This window comes from Cetorhinus maximus, chromosome 1 (genome assembly GCF_964194155.1).
Source record: "Cetorhinus maximus chromosome 1, sCetMax3.hap1.1, whole genome shotgun sequence".
Lineage (NCBI taxonomy): Eukaryota > Metazoa > Chordata > Chondrichthyes > Lamniformes > Cetorhinidae > Cetorhinus > Cetorhinus maximus.
The window spans coordinates 186,877,281-186,894,295 of record NC_135879.1 but is presented as its reverse complement, the minus strand read 5'-3'; the positions used below and the strand labels follow the sequence as shown (position 1 = coordinate 186,894,295).

At 41.9% G+C, this 17,015-nt stretch overlaps 1 protein-coding gene across 8 annotated transcripts in view; it reads right to left on the bottom strand.

The window, feature by feature from the left end:
• LOC144685847 (putative E3 ubiquitin-protein ligase HERC1) overlaps positions 1–17,015 on the bottom strand; it is a 429,767-nt gene that overhangs the window by 111,983 nt on the left and 300,769 nt on the right. For all 8 annotated transcript variants that reach the window (XR_013577800.1, XM_078550801.1, XM_078550834.1 and 5 more), the window contains 4 exons: positions 12,824–12,951; positions 10,484–10,611; positions 6,636–6,842; positions 4,374–4,504 (listed from right to left, as the gene is read on the bottom strand). Coding sequence is in view for 7 of the 8 variants with exons in the window: in XM_078550801.1 (XP_078406927.1) it covers positions 4,374–4,504; positions 6,636–6,842; positions 10,484–10,611; positions 12,824–12,951 (594 nt within the window). In the remaining variant the exon portion in view is untranslated. The remainder of the gene's footprint in view (positions 1–4,373; positions 4,505–6,635; positions 6,843–10,483; positions 10,612–12,823; positions 12,952–17,015) is intronic.

Here is a 17,015-nt window from a genome sequence, read left to right as displayed (position 1 = left end):
GTCCAGTTCAGTTTCTGGTCAATGGTAACCCCCAGGATGTTGATAGTGGGGGATTCCGTGATGGTAATGCCATTGTAAGTCAAGGGGCAATGGTTAAATTCTCTCTTGTTGGAGATGGTCATTACCTGGCATTTGTGTGGCATGAATGTTACCTGCCACTTGTCAGCCCAAGCCTGGATATTGTCCAGATCTTGCTGTAATTGGACTTGGACTGCTTCAGAATCTGAGGAGTCGCAAATGGTGCTGAACGTTGTTCAATCATCAGCAAACATCCCTACTTCTGACCTTATGATGGAAGGAAGGTCATTGATGAAGCAGCTGAAGATGGTTGGGCTGAGGATACTACCCTGAGGAACCCCTGCAGTGATGTCCTGGAGCTGAGGTGACTGACCTCCAATAGCCACACCTATCTTCCTTTGTGCTAGGTATGACTCCAACCAGTGGAGAGTTTTCCCCCTGATTCCCATTGACTCCAGTTTTGCTAGGGCTCCTTGATGCCACACTCCGTCAAATGTGGCCTTGATGTCAAGGGCAGTCATTCTCACCTCACCTTGGGAGTTCAGCTTTTTTGTCCATGTTTGAACCAAGGATGTAATGAGGTCAGGAGCTGAGTGGCCTTGGCGGAACCCAAACTGAGCGTCGTGAGTAGGTTTATGCTAAGCAAGTGTCGCTTGATAGCACTGTTGATGACCCCTTCCATTACTTTACTGATGATCGAGAGTAGACTGATGGGGCAGTAATTGGCCGGGTTGGATTTGTCCAACTTTTTACGTACAAGACATATCTGGGCAATTTTCCACGTAGCCGGGTAGATGCCAGTGTTGTAGCTGTACTGGAACTGTTTGGCTAGGGGCGTGCCAAGTTCTGGTGCCTAAATCTTCAGTACTATTGCCAGAATATTGAGAGGGCCCATAGCCTTTGCAGTGTCCAGTGCCTTCAGCCATTTCCTGATATCACGTGGAGTGAACTGAATTGCCTGAAGACTGGCATCTGAGATGCTGGGGACCTCTCGAAGAAGCCAAGATGAATCGTCCACTCGGCACTTCTGGCTGAAGATTGTAGAAACTGTTTCAGCCTTATCTTCTGCACTGATGTGCTGGGCTCCCCATCATTGAGTATGGGGATATTTGTGGAGCCTCCTCCTCCATGGAGTTGTTTAATTGTTCACCACCGTTCACAACTGGATGTGGCAGAACTGCAGAGCTTAGGTCTGATCCGTTGGTTGTGGGGTCGCTTAGCTCAGTCTATCATTTGGTGCTTATACTGTTTGGCACGCTGAACATGACTTCTGTAGGGTCCCAAGGTACAACACCACGAACATCTCAGCATTCGCTGCTGTTGGCATCAGAAGATCCGGTGACTATTTTTTAGAATTATCAAATAAAAAAGGAATGGGTTTGAAAAGAAAATCAGTAGAACTCTTGGAGGCTTAATCACTGGGCCATGGTGGCATGAAACCTAGGCAGGTGAAGGAAGTTAGAGAGGAGCCATGTGGATATGCAAATTGTTACATCTTTTGTTCAAGTGAAAAAAGGAAAAATTGGGTAACTGAAGATCATTTAGTCTAGAGACAGGTCACAGATTAACAGTCAGGTTAATAATGGGGCAGAAGGAAGCCATGCTGGTTCTCTGTAGAGCAATGCAAAGCAGTCCCATTCCCACGCTCTCTGTCTCTGTAACCCTGTAAGTTTATTTCTCTCAAGTGCCCATCCAATTTCCTTTTGGAAATGATCAGTCACCTCCACTTCCACCATCCTTGTTACCATTCGCTGCGTAAAAAAGTTCTTCCTCACACTCATCCTCACATCTCTTGCCCAAAACCTTAAATTTGTGTCCCCTAGTCCTTGTACCATCAGCACATGGAAACAGTTTTCCTTGGTCTACCTTATCTAAGCCTGTCATAATCCTGTACACCTCTATCAAATCTCCCCTAAATCTCCTTTGCTCCAAGGATATAAATAAAAGCAGTGGTCCCAGCACTGATCCTTGGGGAACACCACTGTCTACCATCCAAAACAACCATTCACAAAGGCTGAAGCAGTCCTTGCCCGTATGCAGCAAACCTTGGACAACATTCAGGCTTGGTCTGAAAAGTGACAAGTAATATTCGCACCACACAAGTTCTAGGAAATGACTATCTCCAAAAAGAATCTAACCATTGCCCCACGACATTTAATGGCATTACAATTGCTGAATCCCCCAACTATCAACATCCTGGGGATTACCATTGACCAAGAACTGAACTGGACCAGCCATATAAATACAATGGCTATAAAAGGTCAGAGGCTGGGAATTCTGAAGTGAGTAACTCACCTCCTGACTCCTCCAAACATCACAAGGCACAAGTCCAGAGTGTGATGGAAAGACACCATTCAAAACAAAGCAGCCCACTTGATTGGCACCCCATCCACAAACATTTACTCCCTCCACCACTGACGCACAGTGGCAGTGTGAGGCATACGTAGAAAAAACCCCACTATTTTCTGTCCTTAAGCCAATTTTTTATCCAAGCTGACAATGACTCTCCTCTTCCTTGAGCCTCAATTTTATTAACCAGCCTTTTATGTGGTACACTGTCAAAAGCTTTCTTAAAAATCATATGGACAACATCCATTGCATTCCCTTCATCAACCTTCACTGTTAAATCATCAAAAAATTCAGTTTAATTAGTCAAGCATGATTTACCTTTTACAAAGCTGTGTTGGCACTCCTTAATTAACTTGAATCTCTCCAAGTACTTGTTGATTATTTTCCCTGATTATTATTTCTAAAACTTTTGGGTTCCTTTTTATGTTAACTGCCATTCTATTCTCAAATTCTCTCTTTACCAGCTGTATTTTCCTTTTAACGTTTCTCAACTGACTGCATTTGGTCTGGTCTTGAAGAATTCACCTGACATACATCATAAATGCACTTTTTATTGTTTCATCACATTCTCTGTCTCCCTCATTATCCAAGAAGCCCTGGCTTTGATTCCATTACCTTTTGCCCTTTATTGAATGCAATTAGACTGTACTTGAAATGTCGCCTCCTTAAAGATCACCCATTGTTCCAATATAGATCTCCCCATCTATCGCAGCTTCATTTTACTCTGACTAGATCCCGTCACATCCCATTGAAATTAGCTCTCTTCCAATTTAGAAGTTCTACTTAGATTGTTCCTTGCTATTATGTAATTGCTATTGGTAATCTAAACCTTATTATCAATAGTCACCCTTACCCAAGTGTTCCCCAACATAAACTTGGTCCACTTCATTCCCCAACATCAGATCCAGCAATGCCTCCTTCCTAGTTGAACCATGAACATACTGGTTAAGGAAGTTCTCCTGAACACATTTCAGAAATTTCTCCGCCTCTTTATACTTTACTCTAACATTATACCAGTTGTTGGTAAATTCCAAGATTTCATATTTTGATATATGCATAAGAATTTAGAGATATATGGGATAATCAAAGACAGTCAGTCCTGATTTGTTGAAGATATATCATGTTTTGTAGTTTTGAAAGTTTTCTTCTGGAGGGATGAATGATTGCAGAATACTTAACAATCTTGGATACTTGAATATCTCTTCTCAATATACAATATTAGGCTCTTCAAGCTCTCCTTACCTAGGGTATCTGAGCTGTAGTTTGGTTGTACTTTACTGCTGTGCCTCCAAAGCCTGACTGACCCTGCTGTAGTACCCAGACCAGAATTATATACAGTAGCAGGGATATATCTCTATTTTTTGGGCTATATGTCCCAAAGTTTAGTTAGCTTTGCTTGTCAGTGCTCACCATGGATTTTTCTTCCTTACACTTTTTACCCTGCATTTGTCTATATTAGCCCAGTGTTCCAGTTTAATCTGATTCCATTGTATTTGGTTTACGTTAAGGAACGCCTTCCCTCAAACGGTGCCAGAATGTTATGCCGGGAAAGGAGAGAGGGACGGGGGGCGGGGGGGGGGGGGGGGAGAAGAGGAGAGAGAGAGAGGTGGGGGGGGGGGGGGGAGGCGGAGAGAGGGGAGGTGGAGAGGGGGGAGGCAGAGAGAAGGGAGGCAGAGAGAGGGGAGGTGGAGAGAGATGAGTGGGTCATAGTCAGCCTGTTTTAAGTAAGGTGGTGAAGCAGTCAGTGATGAACTGAAGGGGGGTGTGGAGGTGAAGCGGGCATCCATTATGAGTGACAGGGGTGGCGCAGCCCATGTTGAATTAGGGAGATGGGAGGAAAGGATCGAGAGGCAGGGTGAAAGAGAGAATAGAAGTACAGCTTACACGGGAGAAAAATTAAAGTGCTGAGTACCGCTGACCATGAGGATGAATGTGACCTTTTGGATGATTTCCCAAGCCTTTGATATTGTTCTTGTATGAACTGTTTTAAGGAAAGTATAGTTTACCTGAAATGAATCAAGTATCACAGGCTCTTCTGGATTATGTGGCTCTCTTGTTGTAAGCAAAATTTTCCCATCAGAGTATCCAACTGCAATTGGTTTGTCTTCACTGTACCAGGCAATGCATTGAACAGCAACTGAAAACAATTAAGACATTTATTGGGTTACAACCCCAAAAGCACAATGCATAGGACAGAACTGGACAGTTTAAATTTATTAAAGCACCGATAACTGAATTAGTGACACAATTGGATATGTGCAATGTTATTTACGCTTGGGGAAGGGTGTTGTAAATAGTTGGTGTTGACTACAGTTTTATATTCATCAGAATTAATTGATAAATGACGAAACCTAGTAATCTGCCCATCTATTTTATGGTATGAATGCTTGAAGCTGTTAGAAGGAAAAGGGATGGTTTTTGTTCAATATGATAATCTGAATATGTAACACCAAGTTAAAAACATCAAGACCATTTGCGAATGAAAACCTTAAGACAGCTAATTTTCTTCCCCAGCTTCTGGAGTGTAAAATAATGTAGTTGAGAAGATGGACATATGGCCCATTTCTAGGATTTTGGAAATACAATCAGTTACTGGTTGCTAAAATGACACTGGTTTGTCCTCATTCTAATTGAAAATATGTGCCATATCTTCAATCAATTAGCTTAGATTGGACAAGTACCACCTAGGAATGACAGATGTAAACATGCTTCAGGCAGCAGTATATAGACTGCTGCGCTAAGTCACCTCCTGGAAGGATTAAATGTATATTGTATTCTAAACTTGGAAACTGAGAGTTAAAAAAAGGGGTGAATTTTACGTTTGGAAATCTGTGCTTACACAAAATCCGGCATGATGACGTTGGGTTGCTAACTCGATATCATCACGCTGGTTTATGATAAATTCCAGCAAAATTGGCAGCCTCCCGTTTTCTTAAAATACAAATTAACAAGCTTTTATTTTTATTCATTCATGGGATGTGGGCATCGCTGGTTGGGCCAGCATTTATTGCCCAACTAGTTGCCCTTGAGAAGGTGGTGGTGAGCTGCCTTCTAGAACCGCTGCAGTCTCTGTGGTGTAGGTGCACCCACAGTGCTGTTAGGGAGGGAGTTCCAGGATTTTGATCCAGTGACAGGGAAAGAACGGCGATATATTTCCAAGTTCCACGCCCCTACTCTTTCCCTTTGCAATTGTTTCCCTCCAAGTATTTATCCTGTTCCCTTTAGGAATCTGATTCCTTGGCTCTTGCAGATAGAATTTTCAAGATCACAGCAACTGGTTGTGTTAAAAAAAATGTGCTCGTTATCTCTGTCTTTTTTGCCAATCACCTTAAATTGGTATTAGAGGTGTCAGCTGTGGCTCAGTTCATAGCACCCTCGCCTTTGAATCAGAGGGTTGTGGGTTCATGTCCCACTCCCGGAAACCAAGAACTGTGATTGTACTCGAAAGAGTTGCAATCTGTGACTGTTGATAACTCGAAAGAGTTTAAATTGGTATTAGAGGTGTCAGCTGTGGCTCAGTTCATAGCACCGTCGCCTTTGAATCAGAGGGTTGTGGGTTCATGTCCCACTCCCGGAAACCAAGAACTGTGATTGTACTCGAAAGTGTTGCAATCTGTGACTGTTGATAACTCGAAAGAGTTTAAATTGGTATTATCTGGTTACTGACCTTGCTGCCACTGGAAAGAAATTTCTTCTTGACTGGCCTCTAGCTGCCAGGTTCATAACTTTTCCTTTTTTAAACAGGGGTGTAACATTTGCAGCCCTCCAGTACTCTGGCATTATCTAAGGAGGATTGGAAATCTGTGGCCAGAGCCTCTAAAATGTTCATCCTTCCTTCCCCCATCAACCTAGGATGCAGCCCATCTAGATTGGGTGACTTTCCTACTCAGATGACTATCAAGTTTTTGAGTGTCTCTGCATTATCTATTTCCAATCCAATATAGCTACACCGCTTCCCTCCCCGTCACCTTCTCCTTTATTGCTACACTTCTAGTATCCGTGTACTATAAGGCTGAAGATAAATTTCCCGTAAGAAATGATGGGATGGGTCTTAACTGGAAAAATACCTTGTGGAGGGCCAAGCTAATATGACGGGCTTTGTAAAGTAACACCTGAAGCAAATGCAACCAAAATACAAACAGAAAATATTTTGATGACAATTGCTAAGGCCTTTGTCACAACTATTAAAGTGCAACATTTTGTTGGAACATCAGTACTATACCATGAAGTGATAGGATGTAAACTGAAGTACCATAATTTGAACATACCATCTTTCCTCTGACAATGAACTAGGTCAATGGTGTCAGAAACAGATGTTTCTGTAACTTCAATGTAGCCAATTGATCCATTCAGTCGACCCACTAATAGAAACTCAGCTTGTCTGTTATTGTTTTTGCTTAAAAATGGTGTTTGAACATCCGCCCAGGTTAAAGCAGTTACCCAGGAAGGCTGAATCTTCACATGGATTTGGTTTCCTTTAGAAGAAAAGAAAGTTTGTCAACTCCCAGAAAGCAATGCAACATATACGAGAGGCAGACAGAGGACAAAGGGAGACCTAGAGGAACAGAGAAAATAAGGAAAAAGTCAGGTACAGGAGAGATGCAAACGCACTGGCCCGAATTCCGCAGTCAACGGCGAAGCAGCGGCGTGCCTGCTGACCTTGATGAAAGCTGCCAAAAAGATCCAGCAACCTCTGCACTGTGGACTTTCCATTTCCTAATACCACTTTGAATCTGGCTCCAGGAAAGGCGATCTCCAGCTGTCCAGCAATAGTGATGTCATCAAGTAGGGTGAGCAGCCAAATATATTGAAATATTCTCAAAGACAGCAAATCAGGAAGTAAAACACACTGAATTATACTTCTGATTAAAATTTTAAAGTCAACAAAATAAATCATTAGGACATACACATGGGATTAAGGCAGAAACTGAAATTATCAAACAAATATTTCAAAATGTGGAATTTTTGTAGAATGAAAAATTTAAAAATGTGAAATTTTATCATAATGGAAAATGCTGACATTCCACAAGTATAGAATTAGCTTTTCAGGGCCAGTAAGGCTGTTCAGCAGTAATTATGAACTCAGCTTTCCATTACAAACCCAGTTACACCTATTGGAGTGAGAGTAATGGTGTAACAGTGGAGGTTCGACAATGAACTAAGTCAGTTGTGTCAGAAACAGATGTTTCTGTAACTTCACTGTAGCCAATTGATCCATCTAGCTTGTCTGTTATTGTTTTAGTTCAGGTAAATTGCAGAATCACACAGCATTTTCTAAATTTTGGCGTTTATCTGCATATCAGTTCCGGCGAGGTAATAACAGTGAATGCTGACAATTACGACTGCTGAATCTGGACCAATGTGAGTGAGTAATAAAGATGAAGTACCTACAAGCAGAGATATACACATTATCAAAATAGAGATCTTTCAGAGATTTGGTATATTAGAGTAGGGGTTGTTTTCTGGGCAGGTAGGATGGAAAGTAAAGGATGTTTGATATTCAAAAAGATGAACAAAGAACATAAGAAATAGAAAAAGGAAAAGTCCGTTTGGCCCCTTGAGTCTGTTTTGACTTTCAATGCGATAATGGCTTATCTTTTGCCTCAAAGCTATTTCCCCGCCCACTTCCTATAGTGTTTGATTCCCTGAGGGACCTAAAGCTGTCTTTCACAGCCTTAAGTATACTCAACAACAGAGCATCTCAACACTATGGGATAGAGAATTCCAAAGATTGACAACCCTCTGAGTGAAGAAAAGTCTGAAAGAAAAGACATGCTACTGAAGCTTTTCATCTTGCGCTCATCAGGACAAATGCAAGAATGCTAAATTTCAAACAATCACAACAACATATACTACAGGAGAAGAGGGTGCTGATTGGTTGGCAAGCTAACTATGATTGGTCATGGAGAAAGCACAGGGAAACTATAGGCTCCCCATACTCCAGGATAATTCAAAAAAGGCACAAGGCTTGAACATCATCCTTTTGTTTGCAGAGAATTGGGTCACTTATACTTCTAGCAAGCATAGATGAGCCACATTACGAGCTCTGAAGAAGAGTCATATGGACTCGAAACATTAACTCTCCACAGATGCTGTCAGACTTGCTGAGTTTTTTCAACATTTTCTGTTTTTATTTCAGATTTCCAGCATCAGCGGTATTTTGCTTTTATCACTTTACGAGCTCAATGGATTTACTTAATTTGGTTGTTAGTGTGCTGACTCTTGCGCTCGCTTGCCGAACGAAATATCGCGCGAGTGTGCGATGACGTCGGGGCGCTCGCCCAACGTCATCGTACGTGTCGGGCGCGTATCCGCACGCCGAGCTGAAAATCCTGCCCATGATATTTGATTCAATCAGCCAATCATTGGGACATACGGTCTATGCACCTGGCATTGAACTGGCAAACTTCATCATTTGCCGATGCAAAAATAGACCACATCAAAGCTATCCTGTGGGACCAGTGACTATCTAAAAAAATTGAACAAAACTTTAAGCAAGCCGGTTTATGCTGCTACTATGCAGTGGCTACATAAATGGTATTTTCCACTAAGAGGATGCTGCCGTCAATCAAAAAAGTCATTCTGCATCCCACACAATTGAGCAACGTCGTGTATGAATTTCAGTGCTGGGTGCGCTATGAGGTATGTAGGCTGTACTTCCCAACGACTGGCTTATCAAATCAAACAGCATGCTCTGAAGAAGGGTCATATGGTCTCAAAACGTTAACTTTGTTTCTTTCTCCACAGATGCTGCTAGACCTGCTGAGTTTTTCCAACATTTTCTGTTTTCGTTTTTGTTTGATTTCCAGCATCTGCAGTATTTTGTTTTTTTGTAGCATGTTCCTTTGGTTGTTCGTAATAGGCAGAGTACAGACCATACTCAACAAGGCCACGCTTGCAAAACCCAGTACAAAATGTCTATTGTGCTGACCCTCTGAATGAACAATTCATCTCGAGCTACTTCCCTGCCTTCTCCCCATAGCTCTGCACATTCTTGCACTTCAAATAATAATCCAAGTCCTCCCTTGAACACCTGCCTTAACCACACTCTCAGTCAGTGCATTCTAGATCCAAACAACTTGCTGCCTGAGAAAGATTTTCCTCATGTCACCATTGTTTCTTTGGTGACTTACCTTAAATCTGAGCCCTCTGTTTCTCTATTCTTACAATGGGAGCAATTTCTCCCTACTTGCTCTTTTCAGACCCCTCATGATTATCAAATGTCCTCTCCACTTTCTTTTCTCCAAGGAAAACAATCCCAACTTCTCCAATCTATGTAGCTGAAGTTCCTCATTCCTGGAACCATTCTCGTGAATCTTTTCTGCACCCTCTTTAAAGCCAAGTTGAGGCCAAAACAAATTCCATTTTCCACTTACCTCAGTGTCTAACAATGATTAAGCATTAAGGTTTTCAAATAAACATTAATTAGCAGTGAAGAATATTTTTGAATTAAATCAATATTCTGACTACCTCCTCTTTGTCAATAGTTTTCACATTGGCAAAAGGTGACAGTCTTACTGTTCAGAAAGAGATATTCTCATGGTATATGTTTGGCAGACACAGCTACTTGTTTCTGCAACCATGGTTAGAACACACTTGGAGTACTGTAAACAGTTCTAGGCTTTTATATTATAAAAAAAGAAATAGAAGTACTGGCACAAAAAAGGTTTACTAGAATGATATCAGAACTGAGAGACCTGGGCTATTTTCTCTAGAGAACCGAAAATTGAGGAGTGACTTGATAGAAAGCTATAAGATTATGAGAGGGTTTGCTAGGGCAGATGTAGAACTAAGGGGCATAAACATAAGATAATCACGAAGAAATTCATTGGGAATTCAGGAGGAAAGAGGAAGTTAGACAAGTACACAAAGGGAAAAGCAATAGAAGGATGTGCTGATGGGGTTAGTTGAAAAAGGGTGTGAAAAGCCTTGTATGGAACATAAACACCAGCACTGACTTGTTGGACCAAACTGGTTGTTTCTGTGCTATAAATATGTCTGAACAATTTGGCCATTAAACATTTTGACACAGTAATGCACATTAATATAATGAAAATGCTGTTCCAAACACAGAGGCAGCATATGCAAAGGATTAGGTTTACTATTGGTTTCTTACCATCCACTAGACATATGTTGATTATTTTGTCTTGCGAAGCTGCAAAGAATCCACCACCTGTACTCCACTGTACAGGGGACAAATTGACATCACCTGCCGGTGTACATGGCCTCTTATCGGAGTCCTCACTGATAAGATCATAGAAAGGGTGAAAAAAAGAGATTTCATAATTATTACCAAAATTGTATTGTTTGTTCTCTGTTAAATATATAAATAACATGACACAATCTTGATAATTATGGGGAGGATAAGGCAGGCTGTTTTGAGAATGGGCTCCCCTTAGTCCCGGCCAATAGGGTACCTAATCATTTTTTTTCAAACAAGTAGAGAGGAAGAGAGATTATAGGTGGGACTGAGACATTTTTGGGGAGGCGGAGGTCAAAAAACTTGAAACATGAGATTGGAAAGAGAGAACAGTGCAATCAAAGGATCAAGTCAGTGGGAGGTTATGACCGGAGGGCGGAGGTGGTGTTCAGGTTGCTTTTGGCGGATGGGGGTGAGCAGGTAAGCTTGATCCAACAAAGAAGTGGAAAGGCACTCGAAAAGCACATACTTGCAGGATCCAGCAGTTCTCACCTCCCACTTGCTACTAAGTTTCCCAAGGCTTGGGAAACCTGACTGGTCAGGGTGAAATTTAAAACAGAAATAATATTTGAGGCATGCAACATCATTATAATACTTAAATGACCAATCCATCTCCTGAGCAGGCTGGTTGGCTGCCCACTCCCCATCCACCTCAGTAAAAACCAGAAGCAGGTGGGTTGCAGTCATGTTTCAGATTCTTAACATTATTACATCCCACCTGATCCAAACTCAACCATTGTTAGAATTCCCACCCATGCGTCAGCTTGGCTTGATGACAGCACTCTTGCTTCAGAAACAAACCTTACTCCAGGACTACAACACATAATCTCCCTCAGTGCAGTACTGAGGGAGTGCTGCATTGTCTCGAGTTGTCATGCAAGTGAGACATTAAACTGAAGTCCAGTTTGCCTAGACCTAAAAGATTTATAGAATAGCAGGGGAATTCTGGAGTCTTGGCCAACAATTATCTTTTGACTAACACTGTCAGAACAGATTAACTACAAAAATAAAATACTGATGCTGGAAATCTGAAATAAAAATTGAAAATCTTAGAACTTTTCAGTAGGTCTGGCACCACCTACAGGGAAAGAAACATTTAACATTTCAGGTCAATGACCTTTCATCAGAACTGGATAAGATCGCTGGTAAAAACAACAGGTAAATGGCACTAACTGTGTCATTTAGCCCTCTGAATGCCATATTCTAACTCCCCTTTTCTTCCTTAAAGTCTGATACTTTCTCCTCATGCTTAACTTTCTTTCCGTGCCTAATATTCAAACCATCAGCTGTGGATCAAGGGGAAGCATACCAGGATGCAGATGAGGAAGTCAGGAGGGAGTGTTTAGTGCCACTTCTGGAAGCTCTTCTTTGGAGGAAAGCGGGGTTAATGATGAAGGAGCATCAATATGTCCATCAACAAAAGTGCCACAATAGGCCCGGGTGCCTGGACAAGCATGGATCTGCTAATGCTGAAATATAAGGCAGGATTTTCAGCTCGGCATGTGGGTGTGTGCCCGACACGCACGAGCGTGGAATAGCTTATGATGGCATTGGGCGAGCGGCAGCAGCGTGCCTGCCGACAATTAAGAGGGCTATTAAGCCCACTAATCAATTAATTAAATTGAAGCTTTCACCGCCCATCCAACCTTACGGCTGGCGGGTGGGCAGGCGAATAGGCCAGGCGGCCTTTGCAATTTTTGCGAAACTTCTTCCACGGGTGGGATGAGGTTTCTAACAGTGACTGAAAAAACAATAAAAACCTTTAAAACTCATTTTTCACATGTCCCTGTTCGTGTGACAGAGTCCCATGTGGGGATGTGTTTTCCTTATTTTTGAAATCTTCATTTTTCATTTTAAAAATCTTCAGTTCCCTGAGCAGCTCTGTGCCTTCAGGGAGCTTTGACTGAGTGAACCCCCACGCGTGTGCACACTTCAGCGCTCTCACTCCTCCTGTCCCCACCCCAGCAGTGCTGGGGTTATCAGCGCGCATTTCACAATGGCTGGCCAATTATTGTTGTCAATGCCCGATCACCACTGGCGGACCGTTGCGCGACCGCTCCCAGGCCCGCCTGATGTGCCCGCCGGACGAGGGGAAAGTTCTCCACATACTTTTTGATGAATCTGCTACCCATTTATGGAGTGCTCTACAGTTTTCAGGACATGTGCCAGCTGCCTAACTTCAAAATGTTTCACACATGCATTTGCCAAAACATTACTGAAGATCAAGATATGTTTGTAAAAACCATGTAAACATACCAAGTTTTAAAGCAAATGGTTTGCATTAAAGCAACTGTGTTTTTTGTTAAAGTCCACAGGCGAATGGTTCCATCCAGGGCACTTGTGGCTAGCAAACCCTTTGTAATTGACCAGGAAGAACTTACGACCTGTTATTGAAATCAAAATGTACAGAGATTAGCTACTCTTCAATACTATAAGGACATAATTACTATCACTATCCTTTTGTGGCTTACTAAGGAGGTTAGGATAGAATTAGAATAAAAGAAGAGGCTTATAATGTTGCAAAGGATAGTAGCAAGTCTGAGGATTGGGAGTATTTTAGAAGTCAGCAAAGAGCCACCAAAAAGGAGATAAAATGGGAAAATTAGAATGAGACCAAACTAGCCAAGAATACAAAAATAGAACGGAACAGTCCTACCATATTGGAAGTTAGCAAATGTAACACCATTGTTCAAGGAAGGAGGGAGACAGAAAACAGGGAAGCTGCAAAGGGACATAGACAAGTTAAGCAAATGGGCAACAAGATGGCAGATGGAGTATAATGTGGGGGAATGTGAAGTTATTGACTTTCCTCATAAGAACAGAAAGGCAAATGAGTGCAACTGAGGAAACTGAGTGCAAACCTGAAAGTTTGGTGAATGGGGGAGTTGGGGGAAGGAGGTGTTTGTTTCTTTTTGCTTTTTCTACCTTTCTCACCCTGCAGGGATTGGTTCTTACTCTACTACAGGGAAAGGAGCTAGCTGTTTGGTGAATATTTGGTAAGTGGTTGAGGTCTGTTCTATTCTTAAGGTTTAAAATAGTATACAAATTGATGGTAAAGTTAATAAAGTGTATAAAAGGACAACTTAAACAAGTGAACAATATAATTAAGTAATTAATTAAAACACATTAAGGATGACAGGACAGCTGATTGTCAAGGCTGCAGCATGTGGGAAATCCTGAATTCCATTGTGATCCAGGGCAGACAAGTCTGCAGTAAGTATTTGCGGCTTGAGGAGCTTCAGCTCAGAGTCATTGAGCTGGAGGTTGAGCTGCAGACGCTGAGACACATCAGGGAGGGGGAAAGTTAACTGTATGCTTTGTACCAGGAGGCAGTCACACCAAGGGTCTTTTGATTTGGTCAGTGGTCAGGGTCAGGAGGGTGTGAATGCAAGTGAGGCAGTTAAGGGGGCCCAGAGGGCATGAGTGTCAGCCGCTGTAATTGCCCAATAGATTTGAGGTTCTCCCAGCTTGTCTGGATGAGAGCAGGGTCTGCAGGGTGGATGTGCAAACTGACCATGGCATCATGGTACAGGAATCCATTCAAATGGGGGGAGCAAAAAGGAATGTAATGGTAGTAGGAGACAATATAGTAAGAGGGATTGACACTGTTCTCTGCAGCAAAGAGCGAGATGGCTGTGTTGCCTGTTCAGTGTCAGGGTTTGGGGTATCTGCTCAGGGTTGCAGTGGGAGGGGGAAGATTCAGTTGTTGTGGTCCATGTAGGTACCAATGACATTGATTGAGCTAGGAAAGAGGTTCTGCATAGAGTATGAGGAGCCAGACACTAAATTAAAAAGCAGAATCTCAAAGGTATTAATCCAGAGATAATAACCTGAACCGCGTGTAAATTGGCATAGAGTCCATAAAATTAGAGAGATGAATGTGTTGCTCAAAGATTGGGAGAAGTGCTTTCCAGTTCATGGGGCACTGGCACCATCACTGGGGAAAGTGGGGGCTATACCGTTGGGACAGTCTACACCTGAACCATGCTGGGACCAGTGTCTTTGCGAACAGCGTAACTAGGGAAGTAGAGAGGGTTTTAAACTAGATAATGCGAGCAAGGGATCAAATGTGGAAAGATGTGGTATATCAAAGAGTAGAGACAAGGTAAGAGAGGAAAATAGTAATATGGGAAGTGAGGGTCAGAGAATGGTAGGAAGGGACAGAGAGAAAAAACCTAAGAATACACCAACAATCAAGACTAGATGTTAGAAAGGTAACAAAAAGACAAAACTAAAGGCTCTGTATCTGAATGCGCATAGCATTCATAACAAAGTAAATGAATTGATAACACATATTCAAGTGAATAAATATGATCTAATAGCCATTACAGAGGCATGGCTGCAGGATGACAAGGACTGGGTCCTGAATATTAAGAGGTATATGACATTCAAGAAGATAGGAAGCTAGGTAAAGGTGGAAGGGTAGCCCTGTTAATCAAGGATGGCAACTGTGCAATAGTTAGATGATCTTGGTTCTGGAGATCAGCATGTAGAATCAGTTTGGGTGTAGATGAGGAATAGTAGGGAAAATAAGTTATGAGTGGGAGTAACCTACAGGCCCCCTAACAGTAACCACAATGTAGGTTCTTCTTAGAGCAGCATGTTCAGGAACAAACCAGGGAGCAGATAATATTAGACTTGGTATTGCGTAATGTGACAGGATGAATTAATGGCCTCAGAGTAAAGGCACCCTGAGAAAATAGCGATCACAATACGATTGAATTTTACATCCAGTTTGAAAGGGAAAAGAGTGGGTCTAAGGCTAGAATTTTAAACTTAATTAAGGGCAACAATGTGGGCATGAAAGCTGAGCTAGCTGAAGTGAACTGGGATACTAGGCTCTGGGATAGATCACGAGAGAAGCAGCGACAGACATTTAAGGGGATATTTCAGAATACTCGGAATAAGTATATTCCTACTACAAAGGAAAATTCAAAAGGCAGGAACTACCATCCGTGGTGAACTAAAGAAGTTAGGGAAAGCATCAAACTTAAGGAAAAAGCACATAACTGCACAAAGATGAGTGGCAGGTCAGATGGTGGGTCAGAATATAAAGGACAGCAGATGGTGACTAAAAGGTTAATCAGGAGAAAGAAATTAGAGTATGAGAGGAAGCTAGCTAGAAATGTAAAAAATGGATAGTAAGCATTTCTACAGGTATTTAAAAAGGAAAAGAGTTAAAGTGAGTGTTGATCCTCTAGAGAGTGAGAATGGGGAATAATAGTAGAATATAAGGAAATGGCAGATGAAATGAACAAATATTTTGCTTCTGTCTTCACTACAGAGGATACGAACAACATTCCAGTAATAGCTTTAAATCAAGAGGTGGAAGGAAGAGAGGTACTTAATAAAATGACAATCACTAGGGAAGCGGAACTGAGCAAACTAATGGATCTGCAGGCTGACAAGTCTCTGGGTCCAGATGGACTTCATCCTAGGGTCTTAAAAGAGATGGCCGATTAGGTAGTAGATGCGTTGGTATTAATTTTCCAAAATTCACTAGGCTCTGGAAAGGTTTCATCAGCCTGGAAAGTGGCAAATAGAACCCCTCTATTCAACAAGGGAGGGATGCAGAAAACAGGAAACTATAGGCCAGTTAGCTTCACATCTGTCGTGGGGAAGGTGTTTGAATCAATCATTAAAGAGGTTATAGCTGGGCACTTTGAAAAACTCAAGGTTATTAGGAAGAGTCAGCATGGTTTTGTAAAAGGGAAATCATGTTTAACCAATTTATTAGGAGTTCTTTGAAGGAGTAATGTGTGCTGTGGATAAAGGGGAGCCTGTACTGTACTTGGATTTCCAGAAGGCATTTGATAAGATGCCACATCAAAGGTTTTGCCGAAAATAAAAGCTCATGGTGTAGGGAGTAATATATTAGCACAGATGGAAGGTTGGCTGGCTGGCAGATAACAGAGAACACGCATAACTGGGTCTTTGTCTGGCAGGATGTGATGATGGAGTCCTGCAGGGGTCTGTGCTGAGGCTTGAATTTTTTACAATTTACATCAATGACTTAGATGAGGGGAGTAAAGGCATGATAGTTAAATTCGGAGATGACATAAAGATAGGTAGGAAAGTATGTTGTGAAGTAGACTTAAGGAGTTTGCAGATGGATATAGATAGGTTGAGTGAGTGAGGAAAAATCTGGCAGATGAAGTATAATGTGGAAAAATATGAAGTCGTTCACTTTGGCAGGAAGAATGAAAAAAGCAGAGTATTACTTAAATGGAGAAAAACTGCAGAATTCCGGGCTGCAGAGGAGTCTACGTGTACTAATGATGAGTCACAAAAGTTTGTATGCAGGTGTAGCACCTAAGGCTAATGAAATGCTATCCTTTATTACGAGAGGAACTGAACATAGAACAATAGAACTATAGAAAAGTTGCACAGCAGAAAGAGGCTAAGCGCCCATCCTATCTGCGCCGACCAAAAGGAGAAAAAAAGAAAC